This window comes from Opisthocomus hoazin, chromosome 1 (assembly GCF_030867145.1).
Source record: "Opisthocomus hoazin isolate bOpiHoa1 chromosome 1, bOpiHoa1.hap1, whole genome shotgun sequence".
Taxonomy (NCBI): Eukaryota; Metazoa; Chordata; class Aves; order Opisthocomiformes; family Opisthocomidae; genus Opisthocomus; species Opisthocomus hoazin.
This window is the reverse complement of record NC_134414.1, coordinates 103,032,732-103,060,167: the sequence shown is the minus strand read 5'-3', so window position 1 is coordinate 103,060,167 and position 27,436 is coordinate 103,032,732. Positions and strand designations below refer to the sequence as shown.

General features: G+C 43.0%; 2 protein-coding genes across 9 annotated transcripts in view; one reads left to right on the top strand and one right to left on the bottom strand.

Moving 5' to 3' along the window:
• The window catches only part of HSF2BP (heat shock transcription factor 2 binding protein), a 68,563-nt gene extending 66,467 nt beyond the window's left edge, over positions 1-2,096 (bottom strand). For 7 of the 8 annotated variants that reach the window (XR_012765109.1, XR_012765111.1, XR_012765112.1 and 4 more), the window contains exon 1: positions 2,028-2,096. Coding sequence is in view for 3 of the 8 variants with exons in the window: in XM_075431232.1 (XP_075287347.1) it covers positions 2,028-2,063 (36 nt within the window). In the remaining 5 variants the exon portion in view is untranslated. The remainder of the gene's footprint in view (positions 1-2,027) is intronic. The other variant, XM_075431233.1, reaches the window with a different exon arrangement.
• A 70-nt stretch (positions 2,097-2,166) lies between these two features.
• RRP1B (ribosomal RNA processing 1B) lies at positions 2,167-27,109 on the top strand. The gene is made up of 16 exons (XM_075431231.1): positions 2,167-2,642; positions 6,682-6,764; positions 7,697-7,754; positions 8,464-8,549; positions 9,706-9,767; positions 11,978-12,107; positions 13,438-13,502; positions 14,053-14,216; positions 14,795-14,889; positions 15,733-15,830; positions 16,726-16,745; positions 17,159-17,284; positions 18,072-18,820; positions 21,728-21,874; positions 22,578-22,644; positions 23,737-27,109. Exons 1-16 carry the CDS (start codon positions 2,510-2,512, stop codon positions 23,925-23,927), a joined length of 2,274 nt encoding a protein of 757 aa, XP_075287346.1. The 5' UTR covers positions 2,167-2,509; the 3' UTR covers positions 23,928-27,109.
• The last annotated feature ends 327 nt before the right edge of the window (positions 27,110-27,436 follow it).

The window sequence follows — 27,436 nt, the reverse complement described above, 5'->3', positions numbered from 1 at the left end:
ACTCTTTGACTGTAATTTAATTTTTGCCACTCTGACCTAAAGCAAATACTATTACCTCTCTGCATCTGTTGCTTCACCTAGAACATGTGCAATGTACCTCAGAATGCTGTAAAAATTAACATTTATATTTTAAAATATGTGAGCAGCTACACATACACAAAACTATTGCTTCGTGACTGTTGTACAGGCTACAATAACAGTTTCTTAACCAACTCAAATATTTGCAAGATCCCTAGTCACCTTTTTAAATTACAACAGATCTTCCAGAGGAAACTGTATTTTTTCAAAAGAATTAATCTTCTCTGAGGAGAAAAAAATATTTGCAACTATTAGCAACACAATCCCACATAAAATTAATTTAATCTCCAGTTAAGACAAAAAAAAAGCTTACTAGTTTCCTCTTCTGCCAAGCTATTGCTATAAAATAACTTTAATTCCATAGTCCAAGGGCATGTGTATTAATTTTAAAATTAGAGACTTTTCTGTACCAAAAAACTCCTGAACTCCAATTTCTGATGTATGTACATGTGTATACTGCTACCATATACACACAGACATAAAAAAGGTTTAACTTCCTTTGCCTAAAACATTCATCATCTAATATGCTTGCACAAAGCAAAATGATAACATCTTAGTACTGTTCTGCACTGCACTGAGACTAGTGCAGAAAAAATGAGATCCTTTACACATCACATCATGTTCCAGAGGGAAAAGGGTGCTATAGAACAACAGAAGAAACTATCTCCTACAGGTACAAAACATGCCATCCCGACAGCCTTCTCAAGCCTGGCTGCACAAGACAAATGGAGGCCACTATCACTGGTACAAACAATGCTACCCTGGCATTTCTATCCTTTCCAACCATTTCCTACAATTCTCTCTTTCTGCTTCCCTACTTCATCAAGTTAAACATTTCCCTTCAGTTCGGTTTCCTACTCTATTTCTTTCCCAGCCGTCTTACAAACCTAAACCGCTGCAGGGGCAGAACAGGCCAGTTCCAGCTTTCCTGGTTCAGAGGCATCAGAGCCGCAGTAAAGGTATGGAAGAAATATTTTATTTTTAACCTGAATTATGTGCTCCAAGCTACATTTAGGAAGTGCTTATGGCAAAGTTAGTATGGTCAAGTACCATCACATTCCATGCTTCAAGAAAAATACAACTCTTAGGTCCGAAGAAAGTATAGGATAAACACACAGTAACAGGACTTTACAAACAAGTATCATCTGCATGTCAGCAAACAGGAAGGACGGAGACATTTCAGTCCTGCTCCAAATTATGGAGCACAATTTGGTACGAGCACAAAAACAGCTCTGTTCACTAGTGGAAGCTAAACGCAAATAAAACACTACTGAAGTACTGGGATCGACATATGAAATACACAATAAGGAGAAAATCCTCATTTATAGTTCCCAATGTAAACACAGATCTTTACAACACTGCAGTTCCAATACATAAGGTTTTATTTCCTCTGCTTAAGCAGCTACTCAGCACCTCCCCCCACTATAGCACCATTTCCAAAGCGAAAACAGACCACGGAAAGCAGCAGCTTTCTGTCCAGACCCTTACAGCAACGGCAGGTGACTGGACGTAGCAAATTCGACTTCATCCCTCACAGATCTCGTCCACAACGGCCAAGCGACTTCGCTACGCACCCCACTGCACGGCCTGCCCGATCCCAGCCCTCCTCCCGCACCTGGCCAGGGCCGGACACGCAGCACCGCGCCCCAGCCGTCCCTTCCCCGCCCTCCGCCGGCCCCGGCTGCCCCCGGCGCCTAGGCGGAGGGTCCCTCGCCTTCAGGCGTCCTCCGAGCCGCCGCCGCTGCGGGCAGGAGCCCGCCCGAGCCACCGACCCAGACGGTGAGCCCCCGGGGCCGAGTCCCTGCCGGCCTCGCACCGCCAGCTCCCCGTCCCCTCCGCCTCCTCCTCCGGGGCTCCGGCCCCCGCGGCGGGGCCCCCCCTCACACACCGAGCACCGGGGCGGGCACGCGGCCTGGGCCACGCGGCCTGGGCCCCCCAGCGCGCGCTACCTGCGCGTCGCCCGCGAGGCCGGCGCGGCGCCGCATCGCGCCAACCACCGCCACCCGCCTCGTGGGGGCGAGGGCGGGAAAGGCCCGCCCCTGGCGTCACGCAGTCCCGCTGGCCCCGCCCCCCGATGGGCGGGGCCTGGAGCCGGGGTGGGCCCCGCCCCCGGGCCGGAGCGGGCGCGGGTAGCGGGGAGGCCCCGGGCAGCTCCCTGGGGACCCGTCGAGACGTGAACCCGGCCGCGGGCGGGGCCGGGGAGCCCCGGGCAGACGCTTCCCTTGCTCGCGTCTGTCCCGGTTACACCGATCCGTTTTCAAACGGCGAGAGACGGCTTCGAGACGGCCCCGGCCCCGCCCTGTGATGACGGCGAAGGCGGGCGACGGGGGCGTCGGCGACGCCATCAGTCGGCACCCGGCTGTGCGCGGCGCGGCCGGGACAGGAAAGGACGCGCCCAGGCCGGAGCCGGGGCGAGGGACGGGACCAGGCCATGGCTCCCGCCGCCGTGCAGCCGCCCGAGATCCAGTTCGCGCAGCGGCTGGCCGCCAACGAGAAGCGCATCCGGGACCGCGCCGTGAAGAAGCTGCGGGGCTACATCAGCGTCCGGACCCAGCGCCCGGCCGGTAAGGCGCGGCCCGGCCTGGCCCGGCCCGGGGGGAGGGGGGGCGGTGCGGCTGGCGGGGGGACCGGGATGGGCCCGGGGGCTGTGGGAGCGGCGCAGCGGCGGACTCGGCGGTGGGGGGAGGGGGGAGCACGTGCGGCGGAGAGCCGGGCCACGCCCCCTGTTGCCGGCCACGCCCCCTGTGCCCGGGGCCGCCGCCCGTGGGTCCTCTGGGGTTCTTCAGGTGGGGGGGAGGGGGGCGGTTCCGTGGCCGATGCTCGGGAGCACCGGAGGGCGCTGGGGAGAGCTCAGCAGCGCTTCAGCCCTGGCAGGGCCGCAGCCGGTTCGCTGTTGCCCGTTCAGACTCTCTGGGTTGCCTGTTACCCCCGCGTTCGCCGTGTCGGAAGCGGTTTTTTCCACCAAGGTTCGTCGTCCTGCTTGGAGCTGCATCCTGCTGGGGAGGACCGGGAGTCCGGAGCGGGGGCAGCCCTGGGGATGGCTCGTTCCCGGCCGTGCCAGCCGGAAGCAGGTGCCTCCTGTGCAGCCGCTCCAAGAGGCACAGGTTGCAGGAGGGTCGCAGCGTCAGTCCGGGCGCGGTGCGGATGTGTGGGTCTGGTTCGTTAAACCTTCCCGTCGGAGCCGGAGGGAGCGCGGCGCGGAGGCACCCAGGAGGTTCCGTGGCGTCTCCGTACTGCGTTTGCCAGTGTGCTGTGTTGCAAGCTGGGCAGCAACGCGGGAGGGACGCCGGTTGCCAGGATTTGCAGGGCGCTGTGTCTGGCCTAGCAAACCTCCCCCCCAAGGTTCATGCGTGCATGCTCCTTTGGACGGCCTAGACCTGGCACCCCCAGAGCTAAACTGGAACTGGAACGCTGGTTGAACCTGAGTTAATTCCTTGAAAAGACACTGGGGAATGATGTTGTGCCTCCCCTTTACCCTCTTTCCTTTCCGAATGGTGTTGGACACATCAGCCACATTTGACAGAGGGAAGAGCGCGTAAGAACAGCCTTACCAGCTCAGGCCACAGAGCCAAATAGCTCGTTATCCCATTTCTGATAGTTACCATAGGTTTAGGTGTTGCCTGGGGACTAGTAAGAGCGAGCGAATGTACATCTTTCTGAGCTTCCAGCTGGTTTTAGCTCTGGAGGCTTCCCAAGCTGGACGTGGCTTCTCTGTGTTCAGCAGTGCTCTGTGCATCTCGTTGCAAATGCAGATTCTTTAAAGTTTCTGGAAGCAGCCTGCCAGACGGACAGGAGTGCCCTAACTGAGGGAAGAGGTTGCAGGTTAAGCTAATGCCTTAAGAGACTGGGAAGCCACCACAGGGATATTGTCAGTTGGGATGTGAACATTTTGCATGTTAAAGTCAGCCCACCGTGAAACGCAGATGAGTAGGAAATAAGGGTGACTGATTTCCAGAGCTCTTAGTTTTCCATGCTCTTACTTACTGTTCAAGCCAGTAGTACTAAAACAAATGTGAACTTCTTTGGACTTGGAGAGCAAGTGTAGTGTTAAAGAGGGAGATTTTTTAAAAAGTTATTTATTAATTAGCAGTCATATCCATCCAGCATTCTGAGATGAGGCTCACACATTAGATACTCCAACTTGAACAGCTGAGAACAAGCTAACTTTTGAAAGAGGTGGTGGAGTTCACCCAGCATTCACCTCAGTCAGATGTTTCATAGTTAGGCAGGGCTGCTCGGTGTGGTCTGTGCTAAGGCTGAATTATGGGTCATGCTGGGGAAACAGCTTTGACGAGCTAGAGCTTTTAATTTTTGAGAAGAAGTTAAACTCTACGGAAGGCACAGAACTGCTGAAGTCGTGTGTGCAGATGAGCTTGGATGAACACACTATTCCGTGGAAGTGGTCCTTTTTTTTTTTCTTGTTGGCTGCCTTGAAAGAGAAGAAGAGCATGCTATACTGGGCTGATAACAGGAGGATATCTTTATAGAGACATTGGTAAATGAATTGGTGAAAGAATAGTGAATAAAGTAACTTCTAGTAAAAGAGGAAAGGTTGCTGGGTGGTTTCCTGTCTGACAGAGCTGCGCTTACTTGGGCCCAGATCTATAAAAGACACATGTAATTTCCACTGAAATGTGCCCGTGTGGTCTGGTCCTTAGCTATTATCTAGAATAGGAAAAATTGCAACAATTTTAATGACAGCAATGTCAAAACAGCATAACTCCCAAGCAGAATTGCTAACAAGGCTTGCGTTAAAGTAGCAAGTCTGCAGTGAGGGGTTCTAACAATGCTAATCCAAGCTCCCACGCTGTACGTTGAGACAGAGTTACACTCCAAGCCCTAAATCCAATGTCTTTCTCAAGGTAGCTTTAAGGTAACTAAGGCCTTCGGTTTTGTGCACTGTGGTTGCTAATGCAACAGATTCAGGTTTTAGAATAACCTTACTTGAATGATTATTATTTGTCGGCTGTGGATGGTGGCGGCAGGGCACATAAAGTTGAAAAACGCAAAACACAATCTTGAAACTACTTTTTGAGTGACTTGGATAAGAAACGTGCTCTAAAACCTTTTGGTCAGTGTCCATGTGATAGATGGACGAAGGACTGCCTAGGACACTTTAAAAAGCCCTTGATGTGAGAACAGGAACCCCGTGGAAGTCTGTGTTCCCTAGACAGGGAAGAACCCCTGAGTCGTCTTTATAGGTAGCAGCTGCCGTCCCCTGGACGTGAGCCTAATGTCTGATGCCTCTGTAGAGTTAATGCTGCGTGTGAGGTGAAGCCTGCTTCTTACTGCTGTGTGCGTAGTAGGTAATTCTGTTAAGGAATGTTATTAATTTTAATATTTCAATGAATATTAAATCAGTGAATCAAATTGTTTCACATTTAATCTGACTACCAAATCTAAGTTAAATTTATCATTAATGCTTGATATTACTAGAAATACTGCTTCCTGTGTAGCATTTTGCATATTTCCTTCGCTCAGCTCTACTTCCTTTCTTTTTAACCAAGCATGACTGTAGGGGATTTCACTAACGTGTTTACAGTTTTTTTGTCTGAGTGGAGAATGATGCAATAGTGATAATTGCTCTCAAATAACTGGGTCCAAGGAGGAGGTACTTAATTTAAACCTAGCACTGGGTCTCAGGCTTTTTGATTGGCAGACCTGTGAAAATTTTTCAGAAGTGACAGTGATCTTTTTGGAGCAAATTTGAGCTTACTGATGATGATTTCCTTTTTAATGTGGTTTTCCTGAAATTACTTGAGAGTACTTAGTAGCCCATAGTTTGAAAATAGCCGTAGTAGGTTATTGTAGCTACCTTGTAACAGTATGCCATTTGAATCCTTCCCAGAAATGTATTTGATGTCATGAATAGTCCAGTTTATAAAACATTCTTGAACAACTATTACTGATAGTAAAATTTTATTTTCAGTGTAGTACTTCCCTTCTGTAATGTGTGATTTTGACTAGAATGTGAATTTTTATGCTGTTAGTAGTGAAAATATTCTTTGCTGTTAAAATTAAGTTGATAGTGTACCTCAAGACTAACTGTAAGGGAGGTATTTTCATTATGACTGCTCAGGCTCTTTGATTATGCATTTTAATGTCGAAACAAATTTGGTGACTGATAGAAGCTTATCCTGTCAAAACAAGCCCCTAGTAAGGAACAAAACTGTTGGTAAAGTGAGGCTGTATTTAAAACAAAACAATACAATACAACCAAAAAGCCTTGTCAGTTATGCTGGAGGATTTGCACATCACCTCCGTTGCAGAATTAGATACAATGCCCTCATTAAAAATATCTCTCTCAGACTTGGTGCTAAAAATATGCCAGAGGCATTTATTAGAATTATGTTAGTATTCATCTCATCTGTGATTTCTTTGAAATCTTTGTTACTTTGGTACGAGACAGAAGCTTATTGTCATGGAATCACTGAACTACACCAGTTGCCTTCCAATTAGTGTGCTTACGGAAGGAACGACGGTTTGCTCAAGAGAATATAACACAAACAAAGAGGAAAGCAGGGAACAGAGGGAACTGCGTGAAGACATTTTGGTGGAAATGCGGGATTTTTCATTTTCATTTGGACTTCTGCTGTCCCACAGGTGGCTTCAGCCAGGAAGAAATGCTAAAAATATGGAAAGGCCTGTTCTATTGTATGTGGATGCAGGATAAACCTCTGCTACAGGTATAGTAACTGGTTTTGTATTTGCTTGAGTGGGTCTCTTCTAAAATGTACTATAGGGACGTACTAATTTAGAATAGCAAAAATGACCCGAGTGAGTTTTGCTCACTTTATTGTTTGTTTCCTTCCCCTCCTGCTCGCATGTGACATGCAGGAGTGGTGACTGTAATTCAGTGGTCCTCGCCACATGAACAGAAGCCTAAATGGTATCGTGTTTGGAGTCACCCTCTGAATTGCAGGTGTGGCTGTTTACCTTCCAAAACCAGAACCGAAATATAAACGAATGTTACGAAGTGCATTGATTTGGTGGAACTAAAGGAGTAACATCAGGTTGCCCTTAACTGTGACTACAACGTACCTGCAACCTTTAGTTAGCCTCGTTTCAAAGTGTCATGCTTCCTTTTCTTTTGTTAGTTCAGTGGCACTTCCTCTACTACTGACTGTTGTCAGCTACTACCAGTTCGTCTCCATAATTTCAAAAGATACCAGGTCTGGATTACCAAATCTTAGTAACCTCACTTGATCAGTTTTCAAATCACTTCTCTGTTTGCATGAACAAGGTTTATCTCATAGATTGCACAGAGAGCTCCACCTACAATTAAGCTATATGAAAACAGTACCCCTAAAGTTTTGCATCATTTATTAATTCAAATAAATGCGATTTTTCTCCTCCTAATTTTGTCTGCTGTCAAAAAGATCGTTTGTGCAGAGATCTGGTGAAATGAACAGAGCTTGATACCCTTGAGTCTTCACTTACAACTGACCTAATGCCAGTGGAAGGATAACTGCAGTACTAAAGCCGCTGTTAAGGGTATATTTTTAATTTTGAGGGATGTTTCATGATATTTGTACTTATTGCTGTTTTCTGGTTGCGTGTTTAGTGAGGAGATCAAGCTCTGAAATGTGCTATACTAACTATATTTATTTACTTTTAGGAGGAACTTGCAGACAATATCTCACAGCTTATCCACGTGTTTCAGAATACAGAGGCTCGTAAGTACCATTTCATTATGTAACACTTTGCTCTTTGTTGATTTTGAGGCCGCTATCACGGTGCCAGAATAGAGAAAGCCAGATAGGAGTCCTGCTTTGCTTTTTTTCCTTTGCTTTTTGTCCAAGCGGTTGGTGTGATTGCATTAAGGGAAGCATGCGATGCCGTTTGTTTCTGATTGTTGCAGGGGAAGAGTAGTATCTCCAGTGTGACATAGGTGAGGCTTTGAAGGGTGGGTAGCAAAGCAAAAGTGTCCCCATACTTTGCCGTTCTGCGTAGACTTACTTGTTCTGTGTATTTCCTACTCTAAACCAACCTTGTCTGATGAGCTGCTGAGCACCTAGTATTCAAAATGCGCCTGAAATAGAGTGCTCAGTCAATGCCGAAACTTGCGTAGGTAGAAATGAATGCAGAATTGATTTTTAGCTCTAACTTGTGTGTATAAAACACAAAGTATATACAAAGCTGTCCCTGTAATTACACTTTTTTCAAGTAGCTGTGTGTCATTTCTTGTGTTGTTCTAAAGTTTAATTGACTTGTCCATGTACACATCTCAAGCATGTCTTCCCATTGCTCTGTCCCAGTCACTAGGCAAATCCCTAAGGAAATGCAGCCCTTTCTCACACGGAAGTGATTTCTTGAGATTCTTTTAGGTTAACAAAATACACCATTGTGCCAGACATGCAGATATTTTTTCTTACTCTCTTACAGGACACCTGTTCGTTCAGACATTTTGGCAAACTGTGAACCGTGAATGGAATGGGATAGACAACCTGCGTCTCGATAAGTACTATATGGTAATACTAACTCTATTGTAGATCTTTTCTGCAAGAAAAGACGTGGCGGTAGTGTGCTGGACAGCAGCTTAGTCTGCACATGCATTTATGTATATTGTGAGAGAAGACAAATGACTACCTTCTTATCAGAGAAAAGTTTGGGTTGGAAGGGACCTTTAAAGCTCATCTAGTCCAACCCCCCTGTGGTGAGCAGATCCATCTACCACTAGATCAGGTTGCTCAGAGCCCTGTCTAACATGACCTTGAATTTTGACACATTGCAAGAGATACTTGTTTTAAAGGCTTTCGCTCACCACTGCAAGTCTAAAAGACATTACGGTTTATGCCATGCTGCAAGTGCTTTCTTGTTTGCCTTCATTTATAACATAGTGATGCTTCTCATTGCTTTCTATACAGATTATAAATACTGTCTCAGAGGACAGTGCATCAACATCAGTTATTTAGATCAGACTGTTTAAAGACTTTTTTTGTACTCTTTATGAGGTAGTTGTCACTAGAATGCCAACTTTCCACCACTGAAGTATCCACTGTAGTACATTCAGCTATCAGAATCCTTTCTGCAGCAAACACTATATTAAAACAAATAGTAAAATCAGAGAGAGAAGAACCTTAAAAGACCTTCCTTTGCAAAGAACAAATTGCATTCATCTTCTTCTTTGCAAGAGGTTAATTGCAGGCACATTCACTTCTCAGTGTTAGCAAGAAACAGGTATTTCAGTAAGTGAAGTATTTTGAGCCAGTTTAAATGTAGCTTTGTTACATATGGCTGTCTCTTAGGGCAAGTTTCAAATAAATTAAATTATTATTGTTATCATCTATCCTGTATTGTTGTCTCCAGTTTTGGGGTTTTTTTTTAGATTTGGCAGCACTTAATAAAGAAATCAGGGAGATGGAGCAAGAGAAAGCTGTGAAGTAGAAGTGGTCATGGATTTTTCTGGGCTTAGGGTATGAAAATAGTTTATTGTCTTTTGAGCTTCACAGCATCCTTCTGTCATTTGACATGATACACAAGTATGACAAACCATTCATATGAGGAAGCTTGCCACGTTGTTGTGCTATGAAGAGGTTTACTAAGAAGTCTATTCATATTACGGTCACAGTAGCTCCTTTATCTGTTTTCATGAACAACATGTATAAGAAATTTTGTACTTTGCAGCTAATGCGTAGGATTTTGAGGCAATCCTTTGAAGTGCTGAAAAGAAATGAATGGGATGAAAGGTAAGTGGATTTCTGAATGTAGTTGCATCATAAAGAAGTTGCCCAATTTACCTTTATCAAATATATTTTCATTTAATAGATCCTTTTTCTCCATAGATGGCACTGTCGTGAAGTCTTAACAGTAAGGCTTAGTTGTTCTCCAGATCACTTATGATATGTAATTTAGAAACAAAGCTAGGTATTACGCTTCATTAAGTTAAATACACACTGCAATCGATAATTCTGACGATCACCTAAGCCATTTCGTGCATGTTTCACAGAAAGAGATTTGAGAAAGTAATTCATGTATGCTTATGCAAAACCTGAACGTAGGAGCTCGTTGTGTGGTACTTCAAGCACTCTTGAAATCTGAGGGCGCCAAATTTTTCATGGAGTTTGCTAGATCTGACTGATTTAGCCAGGAGACCTGTCAACGGAATATCACCCGTGGAGTGATTAGACAGGGAACCTGCATCCCAGAAAATACAGAGAAGGAATTTGTTTTGGTCGTGTTATTTTTCTGATGGGCTGTGACTTTTTTTTTCATTTCTATTTCACAGTGTTTAATCATGGTGACTTGTCTTTTGATAAGACAGAACTCCTTAATTGTAAACTGGCTTCCTGTTTGTTGTATGCATCTGGTTTTGTTTGTATTTTTTCCGTATTCTATCTGTTGGCAACTAATTGCAGTCATCTTGCTCTGTCCAGAGCTCTTGTGCCACTTCTAAGCTTCTGCTGTGTTTAAACCGATGAAGATCTTTAAGTCTTTTAATTAGAAGTGCTTGATAACCTGGTGCTAACTTTATCCTTTCTCTCTTGTGCCTTCTGAAATGTGGAATGCATATAGGCATGTTGTAGTGTAAATAGAAAGGAATGCAAAGCTACCCCATCCCCTCTCTTCTACCGTAGTTTTGCGTTGTGAAAATGCCCACAGGTTGAACAGACGGAAATGCTCCTTCACGGGAACAGAAAGCCTGGGAGGAGGCTTGGTAAAGCTGAAGCCCTTCTTCCCCACACCCATTCCCGTGGCAAAGACATGGTCACCAGGCTCGTCTCCAACCAGGTTGCTTATGGCTTTGGCCTCCATTTTCCCAGCTTCACTGGAAGGATGGCCTGGGGGCCCTTGGCCACCGGAGGGGGGAGCGTGGGAAGAGAAGATCACCGATTGCTTTCTTTGCACAGTGAGAGAGCTCGAGAGCTGCCTGTCCCCCTGGGTGGAGCCTAGAAGCTGCCTAGCGTGTCTTTCATTTCTCTTTTCTTTCAAAATGCTTTTGAAGAAATGAGTATTAAAGTAAAACTGAAATAATCTTTCTGGTTTTGGAATGCTTTAAATTCTCTTTGGAACTGGAAATGTTTGTTCTGGGCAAAATTGCAGGAGGTCCCTCAGAACACCGGGGGAGAAAGCTTGGAATACACAAAGCTTCACTTCCCTGAAAGACAGCAAGGATAGGCCTCAGAAAAAAAAGACAAAAAAGTCCAAAATGCTGCTTAGATGCAGCAATGACAGCGTGTCTCTTTGAGCCATGTCACTCCAGCAGTATTTGTTGGTACTCCAGAAGTCGCTAGCCGAACAGAGCCACGGTCCTACTTATACACCACTCGGTCACTTCTGGCTTGAGCTATTGGCATAATGATTTTTTTATGCCTAACTTAGCCCTCGACTGTTCTTCAGTATAATTAGTTTGCTCTGAGGGACAGTGCATAACATGGTTTAATGAAAGCAAAGTCTGCACAGTTGAAATGAGTTTGAGAAGAATCGGTCTTAAATTTAATCCTTGGGAGTGCACCAAAATGAAAATGGTCTCATAAAATGGAAGGGTACAAGGTATTGCCCATCAAGCATGAGTGCGGCAGCTTTGTCTTCGGAATGCCCTGCTCCAGTGGCAGAATCCCTCCTCCTACCCATCAATCACCGCATAATAAACTTCAGTCCAAATTAAGGTGTGAATTTTAAACCAGTAATTTTTCACTATAGCAAACTGCGTTGAGTGGATTGTCTGATGCAACAAAATCATGTAGACTGTAAGGAGTTCTGATTAGGGATGGATTTGTTTAGAAGTGTGTTTTAAGATGTGAAAGTTGGTCACTGGTTTGGTTTCTTATGAGTGTTGGACAGCTGTTGTAAAGAACTGATAAAACCGAGAATGACTAGAGTTTATTTTTAAAGTGAATAGAACATGAGCAATTGAATATGAATATCTTGTTCTTTTTTTCTCTCTTTTGTTTTCCAGTCTAATTGAACTTTTTCTGCAGCTACTAATGAAAGAAGTTATGGACCCAGACAGCAATGCTCCCTTTGGGATAAAGTTACATTTCATTGATATCTATCTGGATGAATTGGCTAAAGTTGGTGCAAAGGAGGTTAGAAAATATGTTACAATTTTCTTCTTGATTAATGTTAACTGCAGCATGCAGCATTTTAGAAGAAATATATGTATGTTTTAACAGTTTTAAATGTAACATAGCAACATTGAATAAGTATGAAGAAAGGTACTTATTACAATTTGTGCTTTTACCTTTGTTCATGTCTTAATGTAGACAGTGAGAAAGAATATAGTCGTCTTTCTCAGATTCCTGAGTACTGGTATGCTGCTCCAAATTGAGGTTGGAAATACTGGTAGAAACGTTAGAACATTGTTATTTGTTTGTTTCAACGGGAAAGACTTAACATCTTTTCCCTTGCGTGAACATGTTTGCCAGTCTTTGCGTTTGCAGAAACTGACATAAAGCCTGCTCTTGGCTGATAGAGTAATACACCTAAATAGAGGAAGAAAGTGAGCTTTCAAAGTTGTATAATATTTGCTTATTGTTGGCTTCCAGCCTGGTTGGTTGTGCATTGAGCAATTTACCCTCTACATCCAGTTGTTCGTTTTGCTGATGGCATCTGTCTTTCTCTGCTGTCTGTTGCTGTCGGTTGCCCTTAATTTTGGTTGACGTTACAGATGCAGAGTTTTGCAGCAACCGAAAGCCTGTTACTGCAGCTGTCGCTGCTGAACTCCTTCCAAAGAGTGTATCTCCCGTTACTTTGCTAGGGCGAGCTGCTGCTACCCCACACTCCATTCCAGGCTTCTGCTCATGTGCCTCCTGTTGTTTCTGGCATCTGATACATCTCCTTGCAATGGACAAAGCTGTTAGCAATTTTCCATTTGTATTCTTTGCAGTCAGTATTGGAAGCAATCCTGCCTGCACCTTTTGTGGTTCTGGATTGTGGAGAACGAGAGAGAAGATGTCTGCATAAGAGAAGTGCCTGCACTTGGAGCCCAAATAATTTCTGCAGCTCCACAGTCACAAAACTGTGGCTAAGCCACTCACAGGAAGCGTAGGGAATTAGTCCCCTAGACTATCTGAAATCACAGCTGATGCTCATAAATTGAATTTAGGGAAGGATTTTTATCTTTAGTACTACTGTAGCTGACAGTATGTTGGTCCAAGCAGTCCAGTTAAGAGAAACCCAGATCTTATTCATGTCTCCTACAGCCCTTCTTTGTGAAAGTGAACAAAATTATTTCAGTTTTCTTTGCCTCAAGTTTCCATATCTAAAATGAGAAGCTTTGTTACATTTCTGTACTAAGTAGATTAAAGTCTGCAAAGCATTCAACGTGAAGATCCCCCTACACCACAGATTCAAGGAATTTGAGTATACACCTACAATATTTCTGTATTCATTATTTTTTTCTTTCTAATCATACAGCTCACAGCAGACCAGAATCTCAAGTTCATTGAACCTTTCTGCAAAATTACTGCCAAATCAAAGGAGTAAGTTTAATGAAAGGATAAATATTTTTTTAAGAATTAAGAAGTTTTGCATACCACTCTACATGGTAATAAGTGTATTGAAAAAAGTCATTGTACGACTTCAGAATGTACAGAAAGAAGGATATTCTACTAACAGTGTGCACAATAATTTGAAGATAGCTTGTGTTTATCAAAGCTGTAGATAATCTTCGTGGATTTATAAGAACTATATCAACCTCTTTTGGTTGGTTTTGTCTGTTTTGTTGGTTTTTTTAACATGCATAGAAGAACTGAGCTGGTTAGATTCTTTGTTGTTGCAATGTAATATAGAGCAGCATGTAAACACGCTGAAATTTGAGAGAGGAACATTGGCAGGACACTGTTTGGATTAAAGGACTTCTGTTTAGGAAGAACAGGTTCACTTTCCTCATCTGGAGAGCTAGATGCTCTTCCACTTTCTTCTTTCTTACCTATTTTCCCTGTGTCCCTCAAATTTCCATTTTTTTAACATGAGGGGAGGATGTGTATGCTTCCACCTTTTGACCCTTATCCCTGCTCTCTTGTAACGCAGTCAATGTGTGCTGCACGCTGTAGCCACTGGTATCTTTGAGATCATTGTGGATCAGTCCCCCTACGCCATCGAGGACCTAATGAAAGAACTGGGCAGCAACAGTGATGAGGAGGATGGGTCTGAAGAAGACAAACAGGAAAATGAAGAGGTGCTTAGAACCAAAGGTGAGGAGGAAGTTCTAAATGGCCTCGGTAACACTTGCTAGGATTTAAAATTCTGTTTCCTAAAAATACATTTCTGTTCTGAACCAGTCAAACACATGTTCAAGGTGTTGTAAGGATGACTGTGTTTTCCTGTCTTCCCTTCAGATGTGCTTAAACAAAGTGACTCCAAAAGAACATGTCACAAAAATCGGTGGTCTCTATGAAACCAGGCAGTATCAGCTTTCTGCAGCAGTGCTAGATGATAACCCAGTCTGTTTTTTGGCTCTTGGATGTCTCCTGTTTGGAGAAGATGAGGTTGTGGCATTCTGTGGGAGTTTTAAATTTAAAAAAAAAAATAATTAAAAAGCTGAGCAGAAAGGTTTTCAATCCAGATATACTCTGGTACAGAGGCAATTTTTTGAAAGGCTATCCGATAATGCCATAGTTATGTATTGCATAATGGTGACATAAAGTAGTTAAATCAGTCCCGGCTCACAAGATCACATGAAGAAAAATGCATCTAATCTTCTAGAGTAGTGTGTGCTATCTCAGTTTTTACAAACTAAACATTAATATTCAGTCTTTTTTTTTTACAATAGCAGACAGATGTTTGTCACGAAAATCAGAGCAGAGCTCTGAAAAAACAGAGGATGTTTATGAAAATGCTGATGATGGTATCGGGACTGTTCTTCAGGTTTGTGGCTTGCTTGCTCTGTTATTGATAACTCCCCCTCTGTTTTCTTTTTCCCATCCTTTCAAGAGATACAGAAGTAAAGGGTGTTAATCAGATAAACATGTTACAAAATTTTATTCTCCTGCTGCTTTAATGTAAGGTGGTATTTATGTAATGTGTACTCTGTGAGTAGTTTCTAAGAAAATAAATCCACGTCTAAATTCTGAATTCTTCTTTCCTCTCTCCCATACCTTCTTTTTTCTGCTCCTCCCTTCCTGTTTCAAGAGTTCAGAAATGTATCGTAACAGCCAAGTCACTGTGGGTGGTAAAGCAATCAGCATAAGTTTCATTGACAATAAGAGCAAAAGTAATGGATGATGGGATACGTAGGAGAGAGGGTAATATGTTGCAGTTTGGGGTTTTTTTAGACCCACTTGCAGTGCAGTGTAGTGTTTTTGACAGACTTACCCATCAAACAGACATAGAGAGATATGCTTCATGCATCTGTGGCTCTTAAGCAAGAATTAGGACATGACACACTTTAAATCTGATATTTAGCTAAATATTTGCAGGAGTTTTGAAGTTGGTTGGCTTCTCTTTTGGGTAAGAATGAAGGTTAGGAATGTTTTAGAAAGTGATACTGAGTTCAACTGTGCTGCTAATGAAGCAACCACCTGTAAAAGTCAGTATACATGTGTGAAGTGTACATGTGTAAATTTCAACAGAAAAATACTTCGGGTTTAAAGGAAGTGGCTGTTTAAAGGATGTGTGTGCTGCCTGAAGTGTTGATAACATGAGTCACATTGGGTTGTCTTGCATGAATAAGCTGACTAAGAAAAGCTGTATCATACTTTCCTCCAACAGTTTGATTATAAGGCTGTTGCTGACAAGCTCTTTGAATTGGCGAGCAAGAAAAATACACCTTCCCTTAACAGAAAGCGTCTGTACAAGCTGGTGAAAAAGTGAGTCCTGTTGAAATACACCTGACATGTGCCACCTTGTCCTAAACAACTCTTACTTTGGTTTTTCTGCACCCTCACTTGTCCTGGTGTCCAGGGTTTGGCCAGGACAGGGTTAATTTTCACCGGACTCCAGGAAGGGGCACAGCCGGGGGGTGGGGGCTGACCCCACCTGGCCAAACAGAGCCCGGTATTCCATACCATGTGAAGGGGGGGGGGCGGCGCGGCAGGAACTCACTCTTGCGGCTCGGGAGCATGCGGCGCTGGTGCGAGAGAGCGCATCTGTTTTTGTCGTGTTTTCTCCTTATTTGTATCGTTGTTGTTCCTGTTTCCCTCTGTTTGCTGTTCTGTTAAACTGCCCTTATCCCGACCCACCAGTTTCTGCCTCTTTCTTTTCATTCTCCTCCGCACGCCGGCGGGGAGAGGGGCGGCCGCGTGGCGCTTTTGTTGCCAGCGGCAGCCGAAACCAAAACACCTGGTGACAATGTAAGGAGAGCAGGCGTGCCTCACAGCCCTAGGTAACAGGCATAAGGTGCCTGAAGACCATGCTACTGTTCCTCATTGGTACTAGACAACTGCGGCCAGCTGAGGTGTGTCTACATGGGGTGGATTTGTACTGCAGAATGTGACATTAGAATGTGTGTGATGCAAATTATAGATCTGGGAGAAGTGTTGAATTGCTCTTTTCGTAATACTTTCAGTGATTCGGTTTGAGTTTTTGGATTTCTGCAGTAGATCTCTGGAATGAGCTCTTTGTAACTTCCTGTGTAAAATATGTTGTTCCTATTTTGACGAAACCATAATAAGTACAGTGACACTGTGCTGCTAGTGTTCTTACTGGTACTAAACCAGTGATACTGTTTTGTTTTCCCTTCTCTCCCTTCCTCCCCACCTCTAGGTTCCAGGACTTAGCAGAAGGTAAGGACTCTGTGCAGCATACAGAGACAGTAGTTTCTTTCTGTTAGAGGATATATAAGGTTTCTGTACAATCTGTATTGAAATCTTTTTTTTTTTTTTAATGTGTATTTCAAGAATACTGTTTGGGGTTTTTTTTAAAAAAATCGTTAAGATACATTACACATTTTTGGTGAGGTGGCCAAATCCCCTTCACAATTTGAGCAACCCTATACTTTGTCCTTAAACGAAAGATGAATGTTTTCACTTAAACAAATAGGAATCAGTCGTATCATTTTCTTTTGGGTTGAGTGGGGAACAAGGAGTTGATTTTCTTTCTAGAGGAGTTATGCTGCATATGAACATATATATGAGCATAACTGTTCATAGAAATAGAACTATTCATTTTAAGATAACTTATTCTTCTTCCTCAACAGGAATCTTCCCCCAGGATTTTCCCGAAGACGTTTCTACAGATGAAGATGACGATGAATTCAGCAGGGGAAGGCGAAAGAAAAAAGCTGTCAAGCCTTGGGAGAAAAACGAGTTGGAAACAGTAAAAGGTAGGGCAAGATCAACCTTTGGAAGAGAGACAACCTGCAGTCACTTGTGTAATTTGGCAAAGTATCAGATACAAGCTGTTCTGAAGAAGGCAAACCCATTGTTCAGGATGTGCTGATTTGTATCATATTGTGATGAAGGCTAAATGTGAAATTAAGATCTCTTTGAAAGTGGTGGGAATTTTGTTAACAATTTTAAGGAAAGCATCACTTCAAAAGTTTGCATCAAAAGTAGAAGTGGAAGCACTTGTTTGCCTTGCTCCATTGAGCAGTTCCACTTCCTGCAGGAAAACAGAAACAGGTCAGTCTTCTTAAAATAGGATGACTGTTAGAATATAGGAATTTAGCTGTGTTTCTGGAAAAGTGAAGAGACTTACTGAGAAGCACGTGCAAGTATCTCTAGCGTTGCGGCTTATATTGACATGGCACAAGCCCACGCATACCCAAAAATGTCTTGCCAAACTACTGAATCTCTGAGTTGCACTTATAAAGGGCTTAAGAGGTGTATAATAACAACTTTTTCTAGCAATATTGCTGTACAAAGTAGGGTTACCACAGGGAATGGCTTAGTTGTTAGCTGTGACAAGGCCAGATCAGCAAAATATTAATTAGGCCAGGTGTCAGAGGAATGCAATGTCCTGACCAGCTGTGATAGTGAAAATGTAGTACTGGCTGATAGCAGGAAAATGGTATGCTTATTTTAAGAGAAAAGAAAAAAAGAATAGAATTCAGTTACTGTAAGTACCTTTGTGTTTCACACCTCTGTTATATGGCGTTCTTTTTGGGGTAGATTTAGAGGATGAACAAGAGATGTCAAATGTGAAGGAGGCATCAGTTCCCCAGAAGAGGAGGAAAAAAAGGAAGAAGAGGGACAGTCCAAGTGCTGATCCTGGAACAGCTGATGGAAATTGTGAGGAGGGAATAGCTGAAACATCTGGACCCAATGTTTTTAGCCAGGGAAAGGTGCCAGAAAATAACAAGGAAAGGAAGAAAAAGAAATTGCTAGTAAATGAGAGAAATGAGACCACAAATGTAGCAGCTGACACCAGAGAAAATCACAGTATCTCTGCACAGAGCAGTCTTACAGACGCAGAACAGAGTAAAGAGAGTCAGTTGAAGAGAATGAATCCAAAAGAGCAAAATGTTCCTGCAAAACCAGCGTGTCAGAATGGACCAGCTAATGCCAGTGAGGCAGAGGATGTCAGTCCACCTGTCCTACCGTTAATGCCTAAGATTGTGAAAAAGAAACAGAAAGCAAGGGCTGTCTTGGTGAATGGGGATACCCTTCTGCAGCAAACTGACATGAAATCCAAGAAGGAGGGCTTGCCGGGGACCCTGTCAGGAGATGCAGGCTCTGAATCTGCGCCTTCCAGAAAGGTCAAATTGAAGACAAAGACAAAGCTAGTTGGTTTGGAAGGGATCAAAGTCTCCAGCCAGAAAGCAGCAACCTTGAAAAAGAAGAGAAAAGTGAAAGAGGTGCTAAACTCTGTCGAAACCAATGGAGTTCTGGAGACTGCATGCAAGAAAAGCAGGAAGGGGGTACGTATATCTTGTTCTACTCTCTGCCTTCTTCGCGAACTGCCAGGCTTGTTTTCAAATTTGGCTTTAGCTTTTTGAGTGTGGGGCTTCATGGGCAGACTGCATACTGATGCCATCATTCATTGTCACCAAAAAGAACTCGATTCCCCAGAAATCCGCACCCACTGCCACAGTCTTATGCCCTCTTGTACAACAACACTAAAGCCTGTGCCAGCTGCTCAGCTGAAAGAACTCATCTAGCTGAAACTTTGGTTGTTAGGGTATGATGTTGTCTTTTTTTCTTCTTTTTTGTCTTTTCATTTTTGGTACCTGGGTTAATTATGCTTTTGCATTGGGTCTCTGGCTGAGCTTACAGTGTGTTGACAAAGGGGATATTTTGGCAAAAGGATGAGAATGGGAAGATGGAATATCCCTTTTTCAGCAGCAGCAGCACACACTTAGATTAGTGCAAGCTCCTTGTTAAATTGCCCACAGCAATTCCAGTAGTGGCTTCTTTTGCTAGCTCACTTCTCCATCTTAAACAAATTGTTAGTTCTGCATGGGGAAAGTATTTGGGGAAGGAGCGAACAGAGAATATGACGCTGTGACCTTCGGTGTCGTCAGTGGCTGTATGATCACATTTATGAATGGTCCAGTTTCTTATAAAGACAATACTGTGTTTTTTCGCTAGGAAGGTCTGATTGTAGTCGTCTTCAGAAATTTGTGTCTTCCAGTTTAGGAACAAGCTATTTTTTACCCCCCTCTGCCTCCCACCCCCTATTTCTTCTTGGCAATAAGTAGAAGAGGGTTTACTGTATAGTAAAACTGTATAGTTTTTGTAGTGTGGCTAAGATAAAGAGTGCAGGAGCTCTTCTCTGCCACTGAAATTCTTTCTAACTGCTCGTTTCCTCTGTGTGTGTTGACCCTGATACATTTAGGGGTTGAGTCTTGGAAGTCTGGCTGACAATTTCACTTTGGTGGAAAGAAAATTTATAAAGCATAAATGAGATTCGGAATACAAAACAACTCCATCTTCCTCTGACTAAAAAGCAGATGTTACTAGCCTATCTGCTCACCTCTGTTTGACTTAAGTTTAAAACTGTATGATTAGTTAAGTCGTGCAGCCTCGTATATGAACTTGATATAACCACTCGGTCCTTGAAGGGAGAAAAAATGTATGTTGAAACATTGCTTAAATAGTAGTAAAATAGCTTTGACATTTTCTGGTTTTTGATTATGAAGTACTGAGAGGGAAGACCAAAACATTTCTCTCTCTCCAGTATGCAAACTGCATTTTTCGCACTGCAGGGCTTCCAAAGTAGGAACTGTTGGCTTTGTCTCCTGTTGCCTAAATATTCTGTGTTGCATACCTCGTCTTTCTTTCTCTGTAAAAGCTTAGTTTCTAAGAAAATATGGTTATACCACCCTCATCTCCATTTGTAAAATTTTGCTGCAACTGACCAACAGGTTCAAAGACCTGCGATAGATTTAAGCTGAAGTTCCTGCGAGCTTCATGGAAATCGGTTGTTGGCACAAATTAGCGTAGCCCTTGAGGGAAAGGCAGCAGCACGACCCCAGCACTTGCCTGTTGGCTGGCTTGCCAGTCAGTGCACGGGCTAGCGGGCCACGCTTCTCATGTGCAATTCCAAAGAAACTACAGCATTTGCTATTTCTTGGCCAGTCCAGGTAGCTGTGTGTGTTGAGTGGGAGCAGGGGGATGGAGACAAGCAGAGAAATTTGGGACTTCAAGTCAGGAGGAGAATGAGAGCATTGGTATAAGAAGTAGAAGAGCAGAGTAAAACTAAAATGCACAAATGTGGAGGAAATTAGACTTTGCGAATTTTGTTTTCATTGCTTGAGAAATGACATGTTTTATTTCCTGGTTTTAATTATGTAATACTGGTCTTGTGCCCAGAAATCATGAGCATTATGTTTTGATTCTTGATTTCAAAAACAACACACACCTCCAAAGAATTTGCTTCAAATATCATGGGGGGGGGGGGGGGTGTGTGTGGAAACAGACAAGTTCAGCATTATTTCACAGCTCTCTCCAGAATTCAGAAAGCTAAAAGACTTATGCTTTTTACTTTATTTAACGCAGAAGTGATTTTCACACCGAAAGAGGCTATATTCCCTGGACATTTTCCACAGCACAGCTGTGAACTGCTTTCAGAATTTCATGTCTGTAGGTTGATGTGAAGCATGGCTGAACTGCCCCTCGCAGTAGTCCGCAGATATCTGGGGCCCACAGAAGACAGGTTGGAACACTCTGGAGCAGTGCACTTCATTAGTGGCGCTGCCAGTGCAGGTCCTAAGAATTGCTGGAGAGAAGGATTGCTTTACATGGCAATCCTCAGTGTGAATTTGAGGCCGCAAATGAGTAGCAATACACAATGGCTGGATTTCTGAGAGTATAGACAGACTTCATGCTCCACTTTTTTGTTTCTCCAAAGTCTCCATCTTAGCCTGAAGCTGGGTTTGTTCATTAGTTGCATATCTTATCTGCCTAGAGGTACCACAGAAGAGATTTTGCTTAAGGGCAAGGAAAAAAAGAGGCAGCGCTTGTATGCGCGAGAGCTGCATCGATTGTAAGGCAGCCTCATGCAGATGAAAAAAACATCTTTGTCTGCACGCTGACGGGCCAGGCAAATGTATTACAAGTTCTTCCTTCTTTGCTTTGCAATGACCTTCCTATTTCAGCGCAGAGCCTACTTAAACTTCTGTTTTCAGTCATGCTAACTGCAAAATTAACTCCTGAGAGTTAACGATGATCGTTAGCTTATGTGAGTACCAGCTAGCTCTCTCTCAGCTGTGGCAATACTTACAGAAGCTGAGTGTGGTGAACTCTGCGCACTGATCGCTGTACCAGGTATAGTTAACTACTGTACGTTTGTACTGAGAGCGTTTTTTCCTTTCCCTCCTTTGCAGGAAAGCAGTGCTGCTCTGTCACCATTCAAGAAAAAGAAAGCAAAACCAGGAAGTGATTTTGTAAAATTTGAAAAAACAACTTTACCAAAGGCAGTATTCTTCAGGAAAGCCAGAAGCACCATCTCTTCCACCAGGGCATCCATGCAGGTAACGTGATCTCCCAGATGGCAGCTGAGTCTGGGCACAGGTCTCTTCCCAAGCTACCTGCCCGAGCACAGAGCGTGACCTCACTCATGCTGTCTTTTCCACTCTGTGTTAGTCTCCTAACATGGGCAGATAAAACTGGAAATGCTGTTTCATTTCCTTGTAGAAAGAGTCACACATAGCTCTAGAGTTTCAGACAATGAGTTGTAGGTATCTTCAAAAATACCTTCTTGTTGAAAAGACGCCATTCTGAACCTGCTCATTTCACAGGAAAGCAAAAGCATAAGCTGACTTTCAGGCTTGCTAAGGGACTTTGAGCCTCCATTTCTTCCCCTTTGTGGAGGCTGGCAACAGTACAGGGCTTCAAAAGTCTGCTGTCTCTTCTAAACCCTTTCAAGCCCTCTTTGCACTTTGAGGCATGGGTGCAGTAGGGCCAGTGTATGAAATACACAAGTATCTTGTTTGTTGTTGAATTGTGTAATGACCTTAAGGAGAGATGTGATTTCTCTACAAATGGAATGTTTGCTTTTGGCTAGAAAAACAGTGCTGTCTTAGCAGGGGCCAGTGCTAGAGGATTGGGGGAGTTCCAAATCGAATGAAGGAAGTAGATGGCTTTACATCAGTTTTGGTGAGATGCAGGTAAAAGAACTTGTAGCATTGCCTCAGAGATCTTATTTTATTTCGTGTCTTTTATTTTGCTTTATAGCTGAACAAGCTGCAGTTGTCCAGCTCCAAAAAAGTGACATTTGGGTTGAATAAAAACATGACTGCTGGTGAGTCTAATACATCTGTGTGTCTCCACAGTTGCTCTTGTAGCTGCGGAGGGGGGAAGCTGTACGCACACATACACACCTATACTCTTCACCTCTCTAGAACAGGATGATTCAGATCCCTTTTTGCCTCCATATTTGTATATAGTTTATAAACCATCCTCAAGTTCCTGACCAGAGGGGATGAGATCCAGAGGGCACTCGGCCCAGTAGCTAGACTTTCGTGGTTCCAGGGTGCCCATTACTGATGTGCAAACAGAGCCTTACGGATAAAGAACAGGGCAGCAGAGCGACAAACCCTCCTTCCTGAGCTGCCTGTTCTGCAGGGCACCTCTTAGGGAAACGCGTGCACTTCTGTCTCCCAGGACAAAGGTGCTGATGAGCTCAGGCTGTATAATAGCAAATTTTCTGGATTTTCGTGGCTGCCTGTTGTTTATTAATGGTAAGGAGCAGATAATGTCAGTTCCCTTCTGGATCCCATGTGTATGCAGACAGTGTTTTCCCTAATAAATAAACGTATTGCTCTGTAGCGTACAAGTTTATTCCATGTGTTCATTTAGCTGCTTTTTTTTAACTCTCTTGAGGTATGCTGTAGGCCAAGTTCAAATGGAGAATAGTGGGTTTAGATAGATGTCTTTATGTTACTATAACACAGTGGCACAAAGAGAAGAAAATGCCTACCTGCTGGCAGAAGGCATAATGAAGAGTCTCTAGAGCAGTGCTGTTTAACAATCAGAGTAGAGCCACTTCTTACCCATGGTCATCTTTTAAACTAAAGCGTGGTGTTCTTCAGGATAGCTGGAGGAGTACTTGTTGCTGAGGAGTAGGCCCAGAGTCTCCAGTGGTCTGTGAAGCCATGGGGGATGGTTCACAGCCTTTCTGTGGATTGCAGCAGACCCCATGCTCGAAGGGGCTCTGCTGAGACATGTGCTTCACCCCCTGTCTCTCCATTTTTTCCACAAATTCTTAGGCTTCTGATCCTTACTGATGGACTTAGGGCAGACTTCCAGGGTTAGGCAATTCCACAGCTGATTGACGAGCCCAGTTATTCCAGGAGTTGTATTTGTTTTAACTTGTTTGCTTGTTTTTCACCAGAGTTCAAGAAGACTGACAAAAGTATATTAGTGAGCCCAGAAGGACCCTCCCGCGTGGCTTTCAATCCTGAACAGAAACCCCATCATGGGGTGCTGAAGTCACCCGCAGGTACCCCATCAGGAGAGCCTCAAATGAAGAAACCATTTACTGTATCAGCTAAGAAGACACCAACAGCTATGGACTTCTTTTAAACCAACAGCTGTGGCCTACTTTTGTATAGGACATTTTCCTAATCTAGAATGTTCTCTGCAGGTATTTTGAACTTCTTTATTTTTTTAAGTTAATGCAAATTGTATATACAAAATTCTGAGTGTGATCTGGGTCATTGCTATTTTGACACCACTTCAGCTGTATCTCGAAATACTCGTTTTGTCTATTTACAGAAAAGAAACAAAATCCAATCTCTGCTCAGGTTTGGTCTACAAAACGTATGGTCTCTGCCCAGGTCATTCCCAAGAGACTTGTTCATTTAATTGAGGAACGTTCAGGGTTTGATTGTTCTGGTGATTTTTTTGAGCCAGTTTAAGAAAACTTGCACTTCATGCTGTTAAACTGTCTTTCATTGGGCAGGGCTTAAAATGGAAAAAGACAGTGTAGATCTTAAACCTACTAGTTGTTCATGTATTTTTAAATTTTACCCCATCATTTTTCATGTGTTAACCTTGGCATGCTTGGAAATAACAATTACCTCATGTCTCTGTTTAATAAGAACTGGACTTGGGTAGCTTTACAGATAGTAAGCAAGCTTCCCCTGAGATAAGAAATGCCTAGCTGCTCAAGTGGTCACTGTTGCAAATAAACCTTCACAGCTGGTTGCCTGCTGATCTGGGAACAGTCACCACATTATTTTCAGTAACACAAGTGCCAAAGCTGACTTACACTTGTCACATTGGAAGCTGGCTTCTTTTCTTTACTGTAACTGAAATCATGCTCTCACATGGGAGACATCTTTGATATTTCCACATCTTCCTCCCACCCCCACTGCTGTCTTTCCTTGAAGGTCTGACAAGACTTCTAGTTTTCTACTTTAGCAGCTGGTGTCACCCCATTTTACCAGAACTCAGATCTCATTCAGTGAATGAACGTCTGATTGTCCGGAAGAGAGCTAGATCGGTGTAGTGCATCTTTGGTTAGGACACACATCTCTCTCTGAAAGCTTTGGTGCCTCTCCGTACAGGGTAAAACTTTACAGCCCAGACAGCTTGGTTTTGGTTTTGGTTTTGATGTAGAACCAGAAGAATTCTTTCTGCAGCACTTCCCTCCATTAAGTTTTATTTGGATATTTTATTAGTACTGTGCATGTTATGTTTTTTCTTTGCTTCTTTGGAAAAGAATTCAGTGTACTTCCATGAGAGACCATTAATGTATTCGGAGGGGGAACTGTGAGGAAGGGGAGAGCAAATGAAAATAAAAACTTTTTTTGATACAGTTGGAAGATTTGAAATCTTTCTTTTGAAGTTTTGCTTATGCAAATGAGGCAAAGACTTTGCAGCAGATCTCTACGTTAGAGCTCAGCTTCAAAGCACAACCTGGTGCCAAAGCAAAGCTGTTCATGAAGCTTCCTGCCAGTTACTTCTGTGATCCTGTGAGAGAGAGGGTAGGCCTGCTCCATTACCTTGTCTTATGGTAACTGGTAGACATTGACCTACTTCACCCAGTAAAATTAAATTTTGTGATAATATATTTGCGTACTTCAGTACTACTTTTTGCCAGTCTTTGATGCTGACTGTCCTCTGCCAGGTTACGCCTTGTAAGCAACTGGATTGAAACTGCGCTTTTGTTGCTCATCTAGAATTTCTTCAAAATACTTGTGTACTTGCAGGTTGCTGGTTGATCTCAGTTGCTCAGTTCTAATCCGTGCCAGTTCTTGCACTAAGTTTGCGACCGTCCATGGTTTGTGGTACCGCCAGAAAGTCGTTTTGCTCTTGTCTTTGCACATTTAAAGTGAAGGACTGAATTTAATTTGGTTTTGTTTCAGTTTGTATTGGTTTGACTGATCAGTAAAGAACTCTGGAGAATACATCTGATAAAATTAATTCTTGCTGTTTGAGCAATTATTATTCGTTCATGTTTTTAAAAAATCTCATTGTGTATTAGTATAATGCATTTTTTTGACAAGACAGTGGTAGAAGGGTTTGAGAAAGACTGTTCAATATGTTGTACTATTTATCTTGTACTGTGAGTAAGAAGTCTCTTGTGGAATATGCATAAAAGCATTTGTATGTGCATGGTTGTGTATGCATTAGGCTGAAGATGCCACATTCCTTGAAGGATATAGATGCATACAATCAGTAGGTGGATGTGGTGTGCACAGAAAAATCCAGGATCAGGATGCATTGGGGTTTGGTTTTGTTTGGTATTGTTTTTAATACATATAACTTATCATAGAAGTGTATTTAAATGGTTGACTGGATCTTCTGATATTGGTTATGGATCCACTGAACCTGTTGCTTTTCCAAATATTTTGTTGCCCACAGTGCTAAATGGAGAGGGCAGAAATGGCAGTCAGGTTTTTACCTAAAATTTTAGTGATGTGATTGCTTATTGGGATTCATGAATAATCCATCTGTGCCATGAAACTGGTGAAATGTTTTGTACATATACGCATGTAGTGTGTACTGTCTTCAGTGGTGTCTGGAATTCCATTCAGGACAACTTTACAAACAAAACCCAAGCACTGTCAATGTAGTTTAATTGTCATTATTGGGTTAAATTGAGTACATTACCCAAAATACTTGGGTAGTGATAATTCCAATAAACAATGAAGACAGAAAAAAGAAGGGAGGGGGAGAAAGAAATGTAACATCTGCGATATCCACTGCACAGACACAATGGTACTGTAAGGAGAGATGTATCGATAGGAAAAGAGAAAAGAAAAACTCATCTGACCTGTCTGATGTCACGTCATAGGTTTTTTCATAGTGTTATTCCAACTGTACAGCTGCCAGTCATGCTCTGAGCCAAGTTAATGTGGCATACCTTTTAAAGGACAGTATTTTGTAATGATTGTCTCTACACTTTGTTATGAATCTGATGAACTTTGTACTTCTCAAGCTCTAATAGTTCGTAATTCTTCATAGCTTCAAGAGAACTCAAAAGCACAAAATTAATTCAGCAAGGCAAAAAATTAAAACTATATTTAAATTATTGGGTATGCAAAATGTTTTATAGTCTGTCAAAGCTATGTGTCTTGGAAAGCGTCAAATGCCCTTTTGGTCTTTTATTTCCTGTGCTTAGACTTAATTACAGGCAGAAGAAAAAAAAAAATCCATGTGTCATTTTGTGTACCTCTGCAGCAGCATTGTTAATACCAATACAGTGTCTAAGCATTACATCATTTAGTCTTGGCCAATAAACCATCTGTTTTTGTGGACATTGTATTTTGGGTAAATCTGTAAATTTGGGGAATGGGAGACGGGAGGGCAGCATCCAGGATGCCACTTGAAAGTACAAAGAAAGTTGTTCCTGCATGTGTGCATGTGCTCTCTCTTTTTATGCTTATTGTACAAACAACCAAAACCGATGAAGACTCAGACATATGTCAGAAGTGAGTAGGGCTGTGATAGGATACACCTGTTTGTACACCTTGAGCTTCTGGCCTCTGTAACTGGGCCATAGAGCAGCTACCAGCAGCTGAAAGATTGCTTAGGAGAAACGAGTAGATCATACGCTGTCATTTCTTAGCAATTATAATTGGTAA

What these genes read in the sequence shown, in the direction of transcription:
- RRP1B (XM_075431231.1), top strand. Translation starts at nt 2,510, where the DNA reads ATGGCTCCCGCCGCCGTGCAGCCGCCCGAGATCCAGTTCGCGCAGCGG. An exon ending in CGAGTTGGAAACAGTAAAAG is followed by an intron (nt 17,285 to 18,071) that starts GTAGGGCAAGAT and finishes TTTTTGGGGTAG; the next exon opens with ATTTAGAGGATGAACAAGAG. An exon ending in GCAAGAAAAGCAGGAAGGGG is followed by an intron (nt 18,821 to 21,727) that starts GTACGTATATCT and finishes CCTCCTTTGCAG; the next exon opens with GAAAGCAGTGCTGCTCTGTC.